This window comes from Sarcophilus harrisii, chromosome 6 (genome assembly GCF_902635505.1).
Source record: "Sarcophilus harrisii chromosome 6, mSarHar1.11, whole genome shotgun sequence".
NCBI classification, from domain to species: domain Eukaryota; kingdom Metazoa; phylum Chordata; class Mammalia; order Dasyuromorphia; family Dasyuridae; genus Sarcophilus; species Sarcophilus harrisii.
Window position 1 is genome coordinate 80,024,575 of NC_045431.1, and position 20,302 is coordinate 80,044,876.

Genomic DNA, 20,302 nt, shown 5'->3' on the forward strand with positions numbered 1-20,302 from the left:
GACTTAGGGAGTTATTAGATATAGGACTGTATTGTGAAGAAAGCAATGCAAGGTACTTCTGTGGAATACAAACAATACATTCCCATCCTGAAATAATGGTTCAGGAATAGGTTTGCCTGGAGACAGGGTAGTAAGTTATATGTTTTCTTGCAGTTCTTATCTCTTCTATGAAGCCTTCTACAATACCAACCTCCATCCCAAAGTAAGCTCTTCTTCCTCAAATGGCAGTACTTTTCCTGAATCTCTTTTTTTTTCATTAAGTGACTGGCTTTTGTGTCCTAGTGATTCTTGATTCTCCTCCTTCCTGCCATTCCTATAAAAGTATACAGTCCTTCAGATAGAGCCTGTGTCATATCTATCTTTGAGTTTCTGGTGTGTACCACAAGCTACCACAGGTTCAGTAGGTACTTAATGCTTGTCAGAAATAAAAGTGGAATTACCCTATGTTTCTCCACTACACAAACATATACCAACCTAAACTGTGGTGTATTTACTTGAATGCTAACCTTCTCAATTTAGTCAATAAAACCCCTACTTGAGAATGACTATGCTAAGGCATCCTATATGTGACCTTAAGCCAGATTTTTTTAATGTAACTTCTCTGAATCCTCTTTCCCTCTTTCTGTGTTTGAGAAGTACAACCCCTATGCATGTTTTTGAAATAAAACTTTTATGTTTTCACAGTGGTCCATTGCCAGCATCATATGAAGAAAGAAACACTTCAAAGAGTGGAACTCAGAGACCATGAGTAGTACCTCATGAGAAAGGAGATTAGAGACAGAATCAGCATAGGGCAATAAGGACTTTCTCCAAGGGACCTATATCCTAGGGGGAAGCAGAAAGAAATATACTTCCTCAGCCTGCTGCTTCCCTCCCCATTCTGATTTCTCCCCAGGGATTTCCTATTCTCCAATACAACATAGCCCCTCTTTACATTCTATCTCCCTACCTCTCTCCATTGTTCTCACATCTTGCCCAGATCTACTACATCCAACCAGGGTAACCTGTCCTCTGAGCTGTAACCAAACAACACATACATCTTTTTCTGGATTTCAGGACAAATGTTTGTTGTCATTTGTCCTTGAAGAGGACGTGTGTTTAACTGTGACTAATCAGACCAATATGAGCTTGGGATGCTCTATCATAGGTCCATCACAAATAGTCTGTTGTGAACATTTGAGGTGGCTTCTCTATGCATCTCACATTTCTTCTGAGCCAATTCACTTCTGCTTTGCTCATAGAGCCCAGCACCTTCTCTAATGAGAGCTCTCCATGCTGGACGGTCCTGTCCCAGTGTCTGCCATGTCATACAAGCGATTCTAAAGTTCTTAAGAGAGATCTTGAGATTATCCTTGTATTGCTTTTTCATACCACCTTGTGAGCACTTGCCCTGTGTGAGTTCTCCATAAAATATTTTTTTGGCAAGCATATATTTAGCATTAAAACAATGTGGCCAGCCCAATGGAACTGTGTTCTCTGCAACAGAGATGGAATGCTTGGCAGTTGAGTTCGAGAAAGGACCTCAGTGTCTGGTACCTTATCCTGCCAGGTGATTTTCAGAATCTTCCTAAGACAATTCAAAGGGAAGGGATTCAGTTTCCCAGGCTGGCATTGCTATTCTATTGAGATTTCACAGATATACAACAACAAGGTCAGAACAATGGCTCTATAGATCTTCAGTTTGGCAGTCAATCTAATATCTCTTCTCTCCCACACTTTCCTTTGGAGATTCCCAAACATTGACCTTGTTCTGGCAATGCGTATGTGAATCTTATAATCGGTGTGGACATCCCTGAAAATTTTACTGCCAAAGCAAGTGAACACTTTCACAACATTTACACACACACACACACACACACACACACACATAGAGACAGAGACAGAGACTGAGAGGCAGAGAGTCATGCACCTCACTCTCACCATCACCACAACAATTGAAGTTAGAGGCCCTAGGATTCCTGTTCTGCCTGGGATATTCTCATAATATAGGAAGTCATAAAGTAAATATCCATCTTGAGGGGCACTTTTGCCAAGGTCTTTAGGAGAATAGTGAAAACGGGTTGTCACATTTGGAATCTTGTACATAGTTCTGAGAGAGTTTGTAGAGAGGGATGCAAGGGAAACTGAGGTTAGAAAGAACAGGTTGGGGAAGGCATTAAGTATTTAGACTCCTTTTATGTGTTCACAGTGGTTAATGAGGGTATTCTGGGGCATCTTGTTGGCTTGGGCTTGTGATTTATGCTGCTTCAGGGCCCTCATACAATATGAATTAGAATTTGGAGAATAGTTGTTCAATACTATATGATGGTCAATTCTGATGGACCTGGCCATCTTAAGCAATGAGATGAACCAAATCAGTTCCAATCGAGAAGTAATGAATTGAACCAGCTACACCCAATGAAAGAACTGTGGGAGATAAAAATCATTACATAGAATTCCCAATCCCTATATTTTTGTCTGCCTGCATTTTTTATTTCCTTCACAGGCTAATTGAATACTATTTCAGTGTCCAATTCTTTTTGTACAGCAAAATAACTGTTTGGACATGTATACTTATTTTGTATTTAATTTATACTTTAACATATTTAACATGCATTGGTCAACCTGCCATCTGGGGGAGGTAGTGGAGGAAAGGAGAGGAAAAATTGGAACAAAAGGTTTGGCAATTGTCAATGCAGTAAAATTACCCATGCATATAACTTATAAATAAAAATCTACAATAAAAAAAAGAATTTGGAGAATAGTTGTTGATAAAAACTGGTTGTTTGGAACCTAGAACCACCTTTTTAAGTTAAATTCAACTTCTGATTTTCCATTCCTACAAAACATGTGACTTATCACTGTATAAATACTTTGTATGCCCTGAAGGGCAAGATTTTCTGGCATTAAAAATGGGTGAATTTACTTTAAATGTCACATTTTTAAAAAGCATGTCCATGGCATAATGAATAGAAAGCTTGCCTTAGAGACAGGAAAATCTGATTTCAAATCCTGCCTTTGAAACATACTGAATCTGTGACCATGATCTATTTCCTAAGTCTACTAGAGGATATACTGTATTGGTATTGACCAGTATAGACTAGTAGAGGAAGTTCCCTATCCATTGTCATTGTTAGATCATTTCAATTGTGATTGACTTATTGACCCCATATGAGGTTTTCTTGACAAAGACACTGGATTGGTTTGCCATTTCCTTCTCCAGCTCATTATAGTTTATGAGGAAACTAAGGCAAATAGGGTTAAGTGCCTCACCCAGGATCACACAGCTAGCTAGTAAGTGAGTTGAACTCATGAAGATGAGTTCTTCATTCGAATGTAGACCCTGTTCTTCATTCACCGCCCTGCCTAACTGCCCTCCTGCAAAATGCTTTATTTATGTTTTATCAATGAATTTTCATAGGAACCCTGAGAGTGGATGACTTAGTAAATTCCAACTTTTCTTCCCAACTCCATATCCAATATTCTATTCGTTGTGCCATCTAACTGTCTGAAATAAGAGACCCAGTCCATATCCTTAATGTGTAAAATTATCTCTTAATATACCTTCAGCCCTGTTCTTCTTTTCCCTAACAGTTGCTACTTTGCTTTTTTCTAGTTCCAGATTTGGGAGGGAGTAAGATGTTGATCAAACAATAGACCTTTTGTACAATAGATCAAAGTAGTGAATAGCCCTGGGCCTTAAAATCAAGTCTTGCTTCAGGCACTAGCATTGTGATCCTAAGTAAATCACATAACCTCACTCAGCCTGTTTCTTCATCTGTAAAATGTGAAAAATAGTTCTTATAAAGTTCTTATAAAGATGAAATGTGTACAGTGCTTTGTAAATCTTAAAAGGCAAATAAATGAGAGCTATCATCATTATTATTCCCTCTAACTTTCTACAAGAGAAGAATCATTATTATTCTCTTTTTACAAGAGATAATTGACATTATGTGGGAATGATGAGTGGGGGAAGGAATTAGTTTGGAGCTTTGTTTAAACATTAAATGGGAAAAAACCTCTGGAAGTTATTTTAGAGATGAAAAATATCAAAAAACTTTATTTTAGAAGTACAAATATATCTCAGTTGCATTTAGCTACAGTACAAAGGGAATCAAATAGCACCTGGGATTTTTTGGAACTCATAAAGACCCATCCCCATCTTCTCCTTCCATCCACCTTTTTCTTTTTCAACTCCACAACCCAAAGCACCAGACTAATGAAACATCTTGTTTCCCCCCTTCCTCCTATTCTGGCTCCTGGGTCTCTAGAGGTCGGATTTTCATGCGTACAGTCCTGAGTGAATAGTCAGACCCTCGGAAGGGGATCCAAACCACTCCATTTTCAATCTCATAAGGACTATTGTCTCTTGGATCATAAGGCCCTCCAGGGTAGTAGATACCATTTAGATTGGCCCCCTGACAATTGTTGTACCACCAGCCGCCTCCATACATTTCAGCACAGTTTTCCTCCCACTGGTCATTGTCCTGATCAAAGGTGCTGAATCGCATGTTGGCATGAGATGTGTACTCAGTCCCTTCCTCCACAGAACCTTCAATCAGTGCATCCCCAGCAGTTCCCTCATAGGAGGAAATTCTTAGGACATATCCTTCTGCCTCAGAGCCAACTTGGATGTTATACTCAGCAAACACTTCATTCCCATCCCAGTCCTCCAGCTCTACCCGAAGGACAGACTGCCTTTGAGTGAGCAAGTGGAGGTATTCATTACCTAGCCAGAATTCTCCTTCCCCTTTGCCATTGACCTTGCCGAAACCTCTCTTGTAGTCTTGCCATGTCCGGTTAAAATTCAATGATCCATCACTTCTCTGCTGGATCAAAAGCCATCCTCCCAAACCGGTGTCTTGGTCACAGTAAACAGAAACAAACTTACTGGATCCTGCTGGCTTGACACTGAAAAGACCACTTGGAACACCTGAAGTATGTATTTGCAGGACATCATCACAGTCTAAAAAGAAAATTTGAGCTGGTTGGCAGAAGTTATGCTCAGTCAAGGTTCTAAAGTCAGGCCTGGGCCCAGATAAAAATAAAACAGATCCCGGCCTCCCAGGATATACATTAAGTAAGAACTTATGCAAAAAAAAGGACATTTCATATAGGCTTTGTCTCAGAGAAAAACCAGAGCTTTATTTGAATATTATGGCAAGTATTATGCGACCAGCAATGATGATATTTAAAGATCACTTATTATTACAGTTTTGTAACTTTTCCCCCCTTATTATCCTACCTGTTCTAAATGTCAACTGAGACATATGCAACAGATTAATCAGTGAAATGGGAAGGGAATATGGGAAGGGGCACTCACCACTGTGCATTCTGAGTGCTAGATCTATCTGCCTGGGCTAACATTAGAAGTATTTGACTCAAAATTGGGTTTCAGAAGAATTTGTGGGTACCTCGAGCACTGCGGGTTCTAACATGACTTCTTTTGCTACTACGAGCTTGGATGAATGTTCTTTCCTCTCTCTGGGTCTCTCCATCAGCTTCATCAGCCATTTTCAAGCTCTTGCTTCCTTTGCTGAAAGTCTTGCTACTGGTCACTACTTTTCTGTGACTTGAGCTAGTGCTCCCTTCACTTTGAGGGGAAAAGACAGGTTCCCTAAAGGTAAATGAATCTAAGTTATCAGTGTCTCCATCACTCAGATGTGATCCTGAAACCTTACTGCTAGTTCCCTTCGATGTCTCTGAACCAAAACTAGAATCTCCTCGGTGAGTGGAACTATGGAACATGGAATCAGTTGATCCAGAGCCGAAGAATTTAGCATGTTCAGGATGTAGACGCCGGAATTCATCTAAACTCCCTAAACCAGTGAAAGAAAATGAACTTCCCTCAGGGCGCTCAAAATTAAAATCTGGTATATCCCCGCAATCAGCGCCATCCTCTGAGTTGACGACTTCTTTGGTCACTTCCTTTCTGCCATCAGGACCCACCACAGTCTTGGTAATAGTTTTGGAACAAGCATGGCGGGTGGTGGTTCTGGTACCAGAAGTGTCCTTTTCTCCACTCAGTACAAACTCTTTATCTCCTCCCAAAACAAGCTTGCCGGTATGGAAACCTCCTCCTCTACTTGAGCTCTCACTCGCCGATGACTCTTCACGTCTGCTCCAATCGTGGTTACCCCAGTCTGGGTTTGCAGGCCTAGAGGTTTCATGCCCTGAACTGTCAGGCCTGAAGTTCTCAAATCCAGGGTTCTCTCTGGGCCTCGATCCGCTGCTTCCAGGATTGTGGGTTCCAAAACTTCCACTCCCAGAACTTTCTGGTCTGTTGTTTCCAGGTCTGGGGCTTTCAGACCCTGAGGCTGTTCCAGAAGGGGAGGAACTTCCTGGGGAATTCCTGTCTCTGCCTGGTACTTCCAAAACCATTTCCAACTGTCTCATTTCCATTAAGGCCTTCCACTCGGGGGGAGCTTCCTTAAGCTCAAATTTGTAGTTCTCAGGAAACAGATCTTTCATAGGCTGTATTTTCAAGTTGGGCAAGTACTGGACCTCTCTTTTGGGGAATAAGTTGGTGGAAGCCACCTGCTCAAGTTGCTTCTGATCCTCTTCATAGCTCTTGATGTTGCTTTCCCGTGCTAAAGACCTACTGCAGGACCCTTTGCAGGATCGGATCTTGATGTCAATGTCCACCTAGAGAGAAGGAGAAAGGGAAGAATAAAGATAGGAGGTGAGATTCATGAGCCACGGTGGCCAAGGCTCTGGACGATTTGCTAGTTTTCATGTGACAGTTCATTTTCTTTATTCATGGACATGACAGCCAATATTCTCCATTTTCTACCTAATGGAAGATCTAGGAAGAGCTAAGGTTTTCTGATAGTATGGAATAATGAAAAGATCTCCACATTTCCAGTTAGTAAAAATTTTAATAGAAGAGCGAGAGTTTTCCAATAGTATGAGATAATGAAAAAAAAAAATAGCAGAAGCAGAAGCATCTGAGTACAGATGTAAAATCTGTCACTGTATGTGTGATCTTGGGAAAATCATTTGGCTTCCTTATTTATAGTGAACCACTGAATCATTTCTAGGATCCTTTGAGCTCAAAATCTTGTGATCTTGTGGCTTAACAAAAAGTATGGGATTTAGAGGCAAAAGACCTGTATGCAAAACCTGATTCTCTCTCACTTACTACCCATGTGAGGAAGAAGTAATTTAGCTTCTCTGAATCTGTTTCTCATTTTTAAAATGGGGGAATAGGGATTAAAAGTTTCCTACTTTCTTTTCCAGTCAAAATCTGATTTTGGAGAGTGAGAGCTTTTCCGTGGTTCCCGTAAGGCCAGCCAAGAAGGTATTATGAATTGGGTTCTGGTTTAACTGTTCTAACCCGAGACAGTTCACAGGGAGCAATGACCAAGCAATGGATCATAAAAGTGAACTGTTTGGAAAGATTTCAGAAACTAAAAGATGATTGATTGTTCCTCATCCTTCCATACTGAATATTTAGAAAAAAGGAATCTAGGTTCATGAGCCACCTACCTCGAGTTGCTTCATCTGTACTAACTGATTACGGATGCTGTTCTGCAGAGAAACAATTTTTTGTACTTGTTCAATCACTTTGACCTTCAACGTTTCAATTCTTCTCCTCAGATCATCTGATACTTGGCCAAATGAATTACCATTATCTGAAACAGGAAATATGAATAATATGACAATTGCCAAGATTTGCTTAGAATAACCAAAAGGATATGCTTCTATGTTTTAAAAAAAGATGGACCATAGATATTTAGTTGAAATATGCCATATATACTTAATTTGTAGAACTATAGCAATTAGTCATGTGACTTTTGGAATGTAACATGGTTTAATTTCCATTGGAATTCTCCTATTTCTGATCATATTATGAAAGTAACAAAGGGTATTCAATGGCTGTCTTGGAGAGCTCGAGATCTGCCAGGTTCTATTTACCAAACTAGAAACTATAGATCAAATGATATATTATTTGTTATCTGAGGATAAATTTTGCTAAGTTGAGAGAGGAACTTCCACCATGTTGGCCATAGCATACAGATATATCATATACATACATATATGTATACATATATATGTACATATGCACACCTGTGTGCATATATATAGTATGTATATGTATTTATTTTGTTTTTCCATTTATAGTATTTTTCCAATTATGTGTAAAGATACTTTTCAACATTACTTTTCTAAGGTTTTGAGTTCAAATTTTTCGCCTTCCCTCCTGCCTCCCCAAGATAGCAAGCAATTTGATAGAGATTATATATGTACAACCATATTAAACATATTTCTACATTAGGCATATTGTGAAAGAAGAATCAGAACAAAAGAGGAAAACCATGAGAAAGAAAGAATCACAACAAAAATGAAAATAATCTTCATACAGACTCTATAGTTCTTTCTCTGGATATGGATATCATTTTCTATCATGAGTTTTTGGAATTGGCAAAGACCATATATTAAACCATTTCATCTCTACACAACTCAAAGCTACAATTGAGCGACCTGATTGTATTACATATTACATGTAATGTGTTCTCAGTAGGATGAAATTACTAGTCTTTCCAGGAAAAAAATCAGTTTTTACATGTGTTTTAATTGATAATAACAAAAAGGCAAGAGGCAGCATAGTATAGTGGATAGGGGGATGTTCTTAGAATCAGAATAATCCAGATTTAAATTCTACTAGTTGTAAATAACCCAGTGGTGTAGTGAATAATATACTTGACCTGCAGTCAAGAAGATCTGAGTTCAAATCTCAGCCTGAGATATTTTCTACCTCTGTGACTCTGGAGAAGTAGCTTAACCTTTGTCTGCTTTAGTTTTCTCAATTATAAAATGGGGATAATAATAGCACTCCCAAGATTGTTGTGAAGATCAAATGAGATAAATTTTGTAAAGTATTTAATTTGGTGCTCAACATATAGTAAAACTCTAAGCTTGTCATCATCTGCTGACCAATCAGTTTCCTTATCAGTAATTCCTGACTCCAATTTTGATTTTAAAAATGAGATACTTTTATAAATATAACCCAGTGGGAAGATCTAAATTATAATCCTTACTCAACATATGACTTGCAATGTCACCCGCAAGTAAATCACAACTATGGATGTGCCTCAGTTTTTCTGTGGAATAAAGATAAGCAATAGCAAATCCCCCCCTTCATCACAGAATAGAGTTGAGGAAGTGGGTACATGAGATAGTACGTGTCAATGCACCAATTTTTCATTTTTTAAAGAATGAATGAGATATAGAAATTCAAAGTAGTATCTTCAGCATAGAAAGTATTGACTGCTACCAAATCAAAATATCAAATACTCACTGAAGTCATTGGCTGTGTTCCCTCGCAGAATCTCCATGATGTTCCTGCTTACTGAGCTAGAATCTTTGTTGTTCTTTTGGTAATCAAACAACGAGTTTCTGATCTTGGTGATTCTATTAGTAAAATCTTCATTGGTCTCATCGATCAGTCCCTGAATCCTGCAGCCAGAAGGGCACTTATATGTCTAAAAAGGGGGCAGGGAAAAGAGAATTGTTTTAAGGAATTATCTGGTGTATAAAAAAACAACAACAGGATTTTGAGCATGACTAAGATGAAATGTTCCCAAACTACAATCTTTGAAGATGGAAAATCCTCATATGTATTTTGTTGTTATATGTTACTCCTTCAGGGGCCACATGACTCCATTGCTTCTCTTACCCCCTCATCTGATAGAATGGTTCACAGCATTGATTTGTACTCCTGGAACACTAGTGGGAATATACATAACTATAAAACAAACTCCAGGGTCCCCTCACCTTTGAGGTCAAGGACAATAAATAGTCTCTACCTAGATATCATCTAGTTCAAGGACCCTTTCTTTTGTGTCATGGACCCTTTCTACAATCTAGTGAAATCTATGGACCCCTTCTCAGAATAATATTTTTAAATATATGAAGTAAAATACACAGGATGACAAAGGAAATCAATCATGTTGAAACATAATAATAAAAACTTTTAAAAAAACATGTTTACAGACTCTAAGTTAAGAATTTTTAATCCAAAGATCCATGTAGGTCATTTCTAGATAATCATTTCTAGGTAATACCTAGAATTTAGGTATAGGTACTTGTTAAATCACTACTTTTCATTTTAGTTGAAACCAAAATGTCATTAGCTAGTAAGCCCACTAATTAATGTTCCACTGGTAGATAATTAAATATTTTTATGGTGAGAAAATATCTTAATGTCCTCAGGACTTGTTTCCTTTCCATTTGGCTATTCCTAACAAGGAACCACTAATTAGCTGATTGCCACAAAAGAATTTGCTAAATGCAAACATATTTCAAAATCTTGGCTTAGTAAGATCTAGGTGAAGTTATTAGACTGCTTTACATCTCTCCCTTGTCTTGGCCCTTTTCATTAAAGTCCTTTGTTGCCTCATTGTGGTTCAAACATAACCTATTCTTAAAGACTAGGCTAATAGGGTATAGATTCGAGAATGTTTCTATTAAGTTGGAAGGTAATAGATATGGTTTGCTGATGAACTGCAGTTTTGCCATTCAAGGACTAGCTTAAAATTGGGGAGGATCATCACAAGATGAGAGATTTTTTTGGCCATAATAATTCTAGGAAACCAAATTCAAAGTTCTAGAAGGGTTATAACCTCCTTTAGCAATCAATCATTGAAGGAGGACTGCCTTACCCAATCTTCATCAGAACAGAAGGGCCAGTTAGCTTCTCTGCAGGAGGATGATGAGTGTTCCACAACTCTGGGACCCCGAATGCCTCCTCCTTCAGCTATGAAGGTTCCTTCCTCTTTAATTGCCTGTAGAGAATCAAAAGTCAAAGAAAAACCATAATAGAGTGAATTTGCAAATGAGTAAAGTTGTTACCAGCGGATAAAATCTGAAAATGGCTCCAATCATTTATTTGAGATCATAGAGCTGGTTGGTATAGTGCATAAAGCACTAGATCTGGAATTAGGGAAATATGAGTTCAAATTCTGCTCCATATGTTTACTAACCGTGTGATCCTGAGCAAGTAATTTAACTTCTGTTTGCTTCACTTTCCTAATCTCTGGAGATAATAGTAATAGACTTACCAAGATCCTCAGAAAAATAAAATAACATTTGTAAAGTGTTTTGCAAATGTCAAAGCACAAAATAAATGCTGGCTATTGTTATTTTAAATAACAATTAAATGCTTGGGATTTAAAATTCAGCTGGACTTTCCATTTGCATTAATAATTAATTAGGGATAGGGTATGACCTTATTTATATGCTGCTTGCAGGAGATGGTTTTGAATATGTAAGGAACAAGGAGTTGTCACCCTTAGTGATTGTGTGAGGGATAGTGGTAGTGTCAGAGTTTTGGAGAGGAGAAATAGTTTTCATTCCTACATTGAGACAAATTAAATAATTGCAAAGTGACTTCAGACACACATAGAGACAGGCTTTGGAAGACAGAAGGACCTCAATACATTTTCCTCCTGGGTTGGGAGTTCCTAGTGATAGTCTGGTGAGTGTCTCAAGCTTTTCTAAATCTTCTGCCAAAGCCACCATCCAGTTCAGAAATAAGATAAGACTTATTAATCAGTACTGCCACTAGTTCCTAGGACATACACCCTTCACTTCAGAGAAATCAGTCTTTTCACTTTCCTCCAATACCATGCTCATTCTTACTTTAAAGTATTTGTTCACCCCACACCCCTCCTGCCCTTCTCTTGGTACATTTCTCTGATTCATTCAACTCTTATCCATTCTTCAAATCTCACTTTCCCTAGAAAGTCTCCTGTAATGACCAAACCATACTGATGAAGGCATTTATAAAGAGCTATTACATACACTTTGTAAAGTTTACCAATCATTTTATATACATTATCACATTTGAACCTCACTACAACTTTGTAGAGTAAGTATTAAAGTATTGTCTCAATTTTACAGAAAAGGAAACTGAGACTCAGCAATGAGCCAAATGACTCATTCATAGTCATAAAACTACTACGTTTTAAAGATGAATTTATAATGTGGCCCATCATATGTTAGAGACATAGATGTAATTATCATGGCATTCTGATTCCCCAAATCATCTTTTGACATTTCTATTCATTTGAGCTTTTCTTTTTTTGGAATGGTGAAAGCTGAATTAAAAGCTAGCCAGTCCATGGAACTTTAGTTTGGGTGACTCAATTCTAAATGCAGATTCAGAAATAACAGCTGTGATCCCAGATTCAAAACATAATGGGAAAAATTCCCATATAATGATTTTCTCTTTTGAAAAGAAACAGCTAAGTGTGGGGCTTCACCATTTCAACTTTAAGACTTAGTTTTTGAAGACTTTGCTGAGAATGTTTTAATATGCCCCAGAGAAATACTGATTGCTATAACTGGTATCAGCTCTCTAGAGCTTGTTAAGGGATACAAGCCATTATGAATTTTTTTTCAATAGCAACAGAAAAGTAATTAAAATCCACTCATCATTTTGAAATAATCCAAAGATAAAAAAGCTAAACTTTGATTGTAATAATGAGGGAAACAGAAAGCAAGAATAATTGAAATAATTGAAACTCATTGCATTTATAATTTTTAAAAAGGTTTTAAATTCCTTCAAAAATACCAGGCATTTATTTTCCATTCCCAAGATTAAGAAAGAGACAGCAACAGAGACAAAGAAAGCGAGAGGAGACAGAAAAGAGAGACAGAAAGAGATTAGTAAAACTAGTTTATAACTGACAACATATGCAATATTTAGTACCCATAGTCTCCCACTTCTCCAGTGATCAAAGCCTCATTTTAGCTAATAATTTCAACCCTTTCTCACTACTCTATTTTTTCTTAAAATCAACTATTGAATAGTAAAATCTGACCTACTCATTTTAGTGCTTCTGATTTCCCTGTTCTTACTCCAGTATTGGTGTTTCCAACCATGTAAACTGAAGCAGTGAATCTATTTAACACAGAAAGACTTGAAAAACCAGATAAATGAGAGGTGAGTGCCTCATTCATAAATACATAGAACTTTTTTAAAAGAGATTTTGGAAACATTGCCTCATGAAGCTTTTCTGCTTTTAGACAATTTCCTGGAGGAGAAAGTCAACAATTTTCAGAAAGCAGAGTCAGTTCATTGGATTGTTATTATTAGTCAAATTCTATTGGCTGTCTTACCAACTTCTCTTACTCCTGACTAAATAATAATTTACACACATCCAGCACTTTAAGGCAAAGCTAACTATAGGCCAGTAATATTAGTATTATTATCCTCATTTTTATGGATGAGAAGTAGCATTCTGTGGTGGGTAGAAAGAACTGATTCAAGTCCTTTTTGACCCTGGACATTAACCTTTCAGTGTTCTGAGCAAGTCTCTAAGATTATAAATTATTGAGAAGATTCAAGGGAATCCCCTCAGGGATATCACAGATCCAGTTTCTCCTCCTTATACAAATGAGAAAATGTCGGAGAAATTAAGTAAACTTGCCCCATGTTATATAACTAGAAAGTTTGTATTAGGTCTTAACCTTAAGTCTCTCTTGATTCTAAATCATTCTCAAAAAGTCTATATTCTCTACAATTCATATATTTTTAAAGATTGTTTCCTTTAAAGGGGGCAATGAAAAATCTCTACAAAAAAAGTACTATAAAATTTTTTTTCTTATCATATTAACCAAAAGTAGCAAGTTAAACTTTAAAGCTAAGAAAGCCAATATTCTTAATTATGATTATTGAACTTAAACATTGTGATTCTTGTGGCAGAGATTTCCTGGCCTTTCTAACATCCTTGCAAATCTTGATTGCTCTGGTATAGATCAGAATGTTAAAACCTTCCCTCCACTCTCCCTTCCACTCCCATCCATCCCTTATGAATCATCACTCCTTCTTCTACTCTTTTGTCCAGGAATATTCCAGGTTCATCTAGGGAATTGTGTTCCGGCAGTTCCAAGTGTTCCCAGCCATGAGACAACAAGTTTCCAACTGGCCAGAACTAGGAAAACTAATGAGCTGATAAATTATAATGATTTCAGGTTTATAGATAATCTCACGAGAGCTTCAAGTCCCTGTAGAGGTCTCTGCGAGCTAAGTTGAAAGAGGATAGAAATAAAGGAAAAAATAATGAAAAGATCCATACCCAGGCAGTGCCCAGTCCACACAGGACCAGGCAGAAGATTCTCCCTGGGAACATCTTCTCAGTGAGTGGAAATGACTGGCAAAGAACTTCTGTTGGAAGGATGGCTTACGCTGCTTTCTTCTTCCCATTTAAATCCCCCCAGAAGTTGGGGTTAATGAATAACTTTGTCATATTTGCAGGGTCAAGAGACAACTTGCATCCCCTTCTCCTCTAGTCAGCTTGGTGTCCCAGAAGCAATTGCTTAACTTTCCCAAACTTGTTTGCTTCCGATAAGTTGTAGCAATGGTGACATTCATTTCTTAGACCAGCCTTGGGGGAGGGGGAGAAGAAGGGGGTGAGATAGGATGAGAAGAGCACACATTGCTGGAACAGAATGGATTAAATGCTACCCAGAAGTCAATCTTGCAAAACAAATGGGAAAATGGGAGAAGATGCCCATGCTTTTTCATTTGGAGGATAGAACTAGAACTACTAGTGTCTCTACAACACAACAAAATTAAATAAATTTTGTTAAATAAATTTGGTTGGTGTAAACCCCTATTTTGAGGCTTAAATTATACATCTGAGCGACCTACATTTCAAGAATCTTGCAAACCTTTGCTTTAATATTAGTTTTTATTGACTAAACCACAATATTATTGTTGACTAAAGAGAGGAATTCAAAGGATAGGAAAATGGCGCTTTCTTTGGAGCCAGAAGATCTGGGCTTGATCATTTGTCAGATACACAAACTTTGTTCATTTTCTTTACATCTTCAGGTCTGTTTACTCATCCATAAATATGATAACATCTGTATATCTATATCTATATATAGATATATAATTAACTGACAATTGCAAAGTATTGTATAAATGTTTGTTATTATGATGATTTCAATACTCCAGAAGCTTCATGATCTCAGGGATATGGATTTTTCTTTCATGCTAATCTATCCACATCCTTTTATCTTGTGTGATTCTTGTCCATGCTACAAAGAACTAGGTGGTGCAATGAATAAAGCACTGGAGCTGGAATCAGGAAGTCCAAGTTTGAATTTAGTCTTAGGCACTTCCTAGCTATGTGACTATGGATAAATCATTTGATCTCTGTTTCCATTTTCTCAATTGCAAAATGGAGTTAATAAGAGTATATATGTCCCACATTATTGCGATGATCAAATGAGATATTTGTAAAATGCTTACCACAGTGCCTGACACATAGTAGGTACTTAAGAAATATTTATTTTCCTCCTTCTCCATAATCATACTTATTGAGAGAAAGCCTCTCTCCTGACCCAGATTCTCATCTATTCTTCTCTGACTTTCTATTCCTTTTAAACCTTGCCTTCCCCTGAGGAAGACTTCCGGGGTTTTGTAGATTGTGTTAAATATATCATTCCCCTACCTCTCTGAAGCACAAGCCTCTTTGAGCACAAGCCAGATGCCATAGGACATAAATACTATGTCAGGGTCAAAAGTTATTTTTTATATCTCTTGACACAAGGACTATTGCCAGTAAAGAACGAGAAATCAGAATTTGTTCATTTTCAGGGAGCTTTTTAGCATCACAAGAAAAGACCAAAATGGGAGGTGAATTTAAGGTCCTGAAAAGTTCTTAGATTTAAAGATGTGCTCCATTCACACAGAATTTTTCAAGGATGTCATGCTTGCTGTTTGGAATAGTTTCCCCATGGCCACTAAATATGACATCCTTGGAAAGTCCCTCTATCTTCTTGAACAGAAGATGATTGTGTGAATTAAAAAAAAAGTCAAAATATTCTGGACTTCACATTGCCATCTTAGCAATATTCCCACAACAAAACTACTGACTGTAGAATGTGCAAGGGGAGCCAGGGATAAACTAGGCACACTGTTGAATAAAGATATTTTCAGTCTTTCTTAGGAGCTATACTCTCTGAGAAGACCATACTCTAGGTAAATTTCATCAGAATCCTGCCAGGAGAAAGCAGGGGGAAGAGAATGTAATACAAATGTGATAACTGTTTTCCATGATTTTCTTCTTTACCACACAAGATCTCTAAGTGGGAGCCCACTTCTCCCTTGACTTTGTATAGTCTCATGGAAGAATGTGTCCCCTGTTTGAGGGAATACTTTGTTCCAGTTGCTTTTACCTATATCACTTCAGTAAATACCCATTTCTAAAAGCTAATTATGGTTAAATAATTGATATCAACTGATAATTAATGGGAAAGCAAACTGATAAGGGAGTTTATAAGTAAATATCATTAGAAAGAAACTCCCAACTCCTTAGCACTGAGGGAAGAAGCAGCTGTTCATTACCAGGAAACTGAATCTTTCTGGTTAAGTCTGAGTTGAAAGTGTGACCCTAGACCTTGCCTTAAATATACATTGCCTCATCTGATACATATAGCACCGAGTAGGTACTACTGTGAGCACAGATGCACAGATGAGGGAACCAGGATTTAAAGAATTGAATCAAGTTGACCAACACAAATTGTTGTTGTTCATCCTTTGTTCTTAAGGGGACCAATGACATCAGAAGGGTGATGTCTTAAGTTGCAAATAAATTGGATTTAAATGAGCAGAGCTGTGCAAAATCATCACCTCACTTTCTCTTCTTGAATCATCATAATCCAGTGGTAAGACATAAGTCAAGACAACTGGTGATGGCTCAGGATGCAGTAAGAGACCTTGGCCTTTATAAGCAAGGCTTTTTTTCCAGATCTCAGTTTGTCTGAGGTGACATCCATTCAGTGATTAAAGGATTGATAAGAATGTTGTCCTTCCCACAATAATCAGTCTGAGAAAAAAAGACTCTCAGAGTTACTGGCCAGAACAAAACACAATTTGTATTTTTCCTTATTCTGAGTCATCAAAACCCAAACAATAAACAAGTGAAGTTTGAGTTGGGACCTATTATTGGTCAATCAGTGGAAGACAGAGTGATTTAGGTTTAAAGGCATAGTCCAGTAGTTGAATCATAACAGATTTTTTCAAAGTCTGTTTTTTCAGAACTATATTTCTAGAAATTACAAATGAAACTATAAAAGACAAAAGAATTAATTGTCTCAGATTTTGGGGGGGGGATAATGATAGAATAAATAAATAGGAAAGAAAAAAATCTAAAGTCTAAATCCCAAAATACATTGCTAAGTATAAGTGATCAAAATTTATATTCTTTTGGACAGAGTATCCACATGTAAGTGTATAACTTTCCATGTGGTCAGAGGAACAGATAGAAGAAGAGGAGGAGAAAGAGGAGGAAGAGGAGAAAGAGAAAGAGGGAGCACTGATGCATAAATCAATCCATGGAATCATGATGGTCATAACAATGTGAACACAAATGATATATAAGTGTTCCAGGAGAGGATTATAATGCAGTATCTAAAGATGCTAAATTTATTTTCCAAGTGTTCTAATCTGAAATATTGTTGTATTGAAATTGCAATATAATTATCATTACTGACAAGTAGGGGGAAAGTTCTAGGGGTATAAAACATCATCAATCTAGAATGGTGCTCAGGGGGCAGAGAAGTCCGTGGGCTTACCTAAAATTGTAGAGGTAGTGTCAGAGAAGAAATATGAACCAATTCCTCTGACTCCAGGAGTAGTGTTTTTTCCACTTGCTTTTATTTTTCTGGATGTTGTTTAACCGTTTCAATCATATCCAACTCTCAACTTTGGTGCTTAGTATTTTCTTGTATTTTAGTTTCTTGAGATGAATGACAAAGCAAGTTCCCTGCTAAATGTAAATGACTCATCAGATGACTGACTAAACTACTCAATTTTGGGTATCTTACTGTCTATGTTTTATACCAGTAATTACCTTTCTACTTTCCAGGGAGATGTAAAGGTTCATGAATTACAAAGCTTTTCATTGTAAAAAGTTTTTCATTCTTTATATGTATTTATATTTATATAAAATGCCCTGAGTAATATTGACAAACTAGTTTTCCAGGGCATACTAATCCACTGACTAGTGAGTGTTACAGAGAATAATAGCCTTGTTTGTGTGTTGGCTCTAGAATATAACCCTGTAGACAATGGATGGAAAGAAATGCTAACAGATTTCCTAAAATAAACATATATACTTGCTACACATACATGCTACAATTCACAATAGTCAGGAAAAAATCCCAAAGTATCTATTTTTTCAAACACAATTCTGACCCACATGTCTCTTTATCATGCCACCCACTTTCCAACATGTATTTATATGTTTTCCCTCATTAGAATGTAAGCTCCTTCAAAAACAGGCACTATCTTTTGGGGGATTTTTTGTTTTGTTTTGTTTTTGTTTTTGCTTGTATTTGCATCCCCATGGTGTATAGCACAGTTTTAGACACATAGTAAATATTTTAATAAATGTTTTACCCATCTACCCATAGTTATATATCTAGCTATTATATATCTCTCTTTAATCAGGAAAGAATCCTAGATTGTTATTATTTAACTAACATAAAAATTGAGTGGGTAGCTGTTTAAAATATTACATGATAAACTAAAAACAACTTCTAACATTGTAAGCACTCCAAGGTTTACAAAACAATTTCCTCAAAATGACATTGTAAGATAGGGACTGCAAATATTATAATAATTAACTGTTCTTATTTTTAATATTTTGATGGGTTTTTTACTATAGTGTCTTTGTAATAAGTATCTCCCAGCCTACTTAGACCTTTGCTAGTAACAAAGGAATGAAGTGAGCCAAACAGAATGCCTACAGTAATGGAACTGGAGCATGGATCTAAAGTGGAAAGGGAGTTTAGATGTCATTTAGTCCAACTCTCTTTTTACAGATGAGGATCCCAAGGTCTGGAGGTAGTGAGTGACTTGCTCAAGCAGCAAATGCAAAAAAAAATTAAGTTTCAGACTCAAGTTCTCTAGATGTGCTTTTCATGGAACCCTGATATCTCTGTCAGACTTAATATGAACATGAAAGCAACCTCCTTTACTGTTAATTGACCACCTTTTCCTTTATCCAGGGCAGCAATCAGAAGAGTTAAAATCTAGCCTCAGTATTATCTAGCTGTGTGATCCCTGGGCAAGTCACTTTATCATGTTTGCCTCGGCTTCCTGAATTTGAAGAAGGAAATGGCAAACTACTCCAGCATCTTTGCCAGGAAAATCCAACAGTGATCCAAATACGATTATAAATTCTAATTCAAAATCATTAGATCACAGAAACTGAATTCACTTTAATGTTCTACCATTGTGAGCTCTTGAGTTTCTGTGAAACACCTCTATTATCTCACAGAGATTATTAGGTGATTAGGTGACAGTGTTTGCAGATAACTTCGGAATTCACAAAGCTGTCATAAGAACTAGGATGATGGGACACTTAAATTGTGTCGGAGTGAGTAGAGTCTCAGGAGGATCTAAGTTCAAATCCAGTCTCAGACACTTATTAGTTGTGTGACCCTAAGTAACCTGTGCCATAGTTTCCTCATTTGTAAAATAAAACAGAAAAGGAAATGGCAAATCATTCTAGTTTGTTTGCCAAAAAATTCCAAATGGGGTCACAAAGAGTTAGACATTACTAATTTACCAATTTTATATATATATATATATATATATATATATATATATACACACACACACACACACACACACATACACACACACACATAGTGGATTAATCAGGAATACTTTCTGCTTCTGACACCTAAGCTGTGAGGGCAATGGGAAAGTCATTGATCCTTCTGAGTCTCAGGAACTTCTTGTAAGATTTATTATTTATGTGTTGTAATCTTTATTCTTATCTATGTGAGGAATGGAGGCTCATCTATGCTTTCTCATTTTGTGCAATTTTTGTCCATAGTCTCTTATTAATGAACATACAGAAGCCCCATTAAGCATTTACTTTACACAAAACTTTGTGCTACATAATGAGGATACAAATAGAAAAGTAAGATAGTTCTTGTTCTCAAGAAGCTTACATTCTAATAAGGATGACACATATAAATGTGTATATTATGTATGTGTGTGTATATTAAATATGCATATATATAGAAGGTTTATATTCAGAGAAAAAGAGATGAGAGAAAGAGAGCAAAGGAGGGAGGCAGAAGAAGAAGGAAAGGAAAGAGTGTTCTAATTGTAAATTGGTTGGAAAGGTAATATGGTTCTTAAGGTATAAATACATGGACTATGTACCATCTAGGGGAGGGGGGGAAGGGAAGGAGGAAAAATTTGAAACAAAGTTTTGCACGGGTCACTGTTAAAAAATTACCCATGCATAGGTTTTGTTAACAGAAAACTTTAATAAATTTTTAAAAG

The 20,302-nt window shown here is 37.0% G+C and overlaps 1 protein-coding gene across 1 annotated transcript; it reads right to left on the bottom strand.

Moving 5' to 3' along the window:
* Window positions 1-4,018: 4,018 nt before the first annotated feature.
* FGA (fibrinogen alpha chain) lies at window positions 4,019-14,187 on the bottom strand. The gene is made up of 6 exons (XM_023505910.2): window positions 14,064-14,187; window positions 10,644-10,766; window positions 9,281-9,464; window positions 7,468-7,613; window positions 5,377-6,624; window positions 4,019-5,123 (listed from the first exon to the last, which is right to left on the bottom strand). The coding sequence occupies exons 1-6, from the start codon at window positions 14,115-14,117 to the stop codon at window positions 4,227-4,229; spliced, it is 2,652 nt and encodes an 883-aa protein (XP_023361678.1). The 5' UTR covers window positions 14,118-14,187; the 3' UTR covers window positions 4,019-4,226.
* Between the last annotated feature and the right edge of the window lie 6,115 nt (window positions 14,188-20,302).

What these genes read in the sequence shown, in the direction of transcription:
- FGA (XM_023505910.2), bottom strand. Translation starts at nt 14,117, where the DNA reads ATGTTCCCAGGGAGAATCTTCTGCCTGGTCCTGTGTGGACTGGGCACT. An exon ending in TACAGATGAAGCAACTCGAG is followed by an intron (nt 6,625 to 7,467) that starts GTAGGTGGCTCA and finishes CCTTCTCTCTAG; the next exon opens with GTGGACATTGACATCAAGAT. An exon ending in GAGGTACCCACAAATTCTTC is followed by an intron (nt 5,124 to 5,376) that starts TGAAACCCAATT and finishes ATATTCAAATAA; the next exon opens with AGCTCTGGTTTTTCTCTGAG.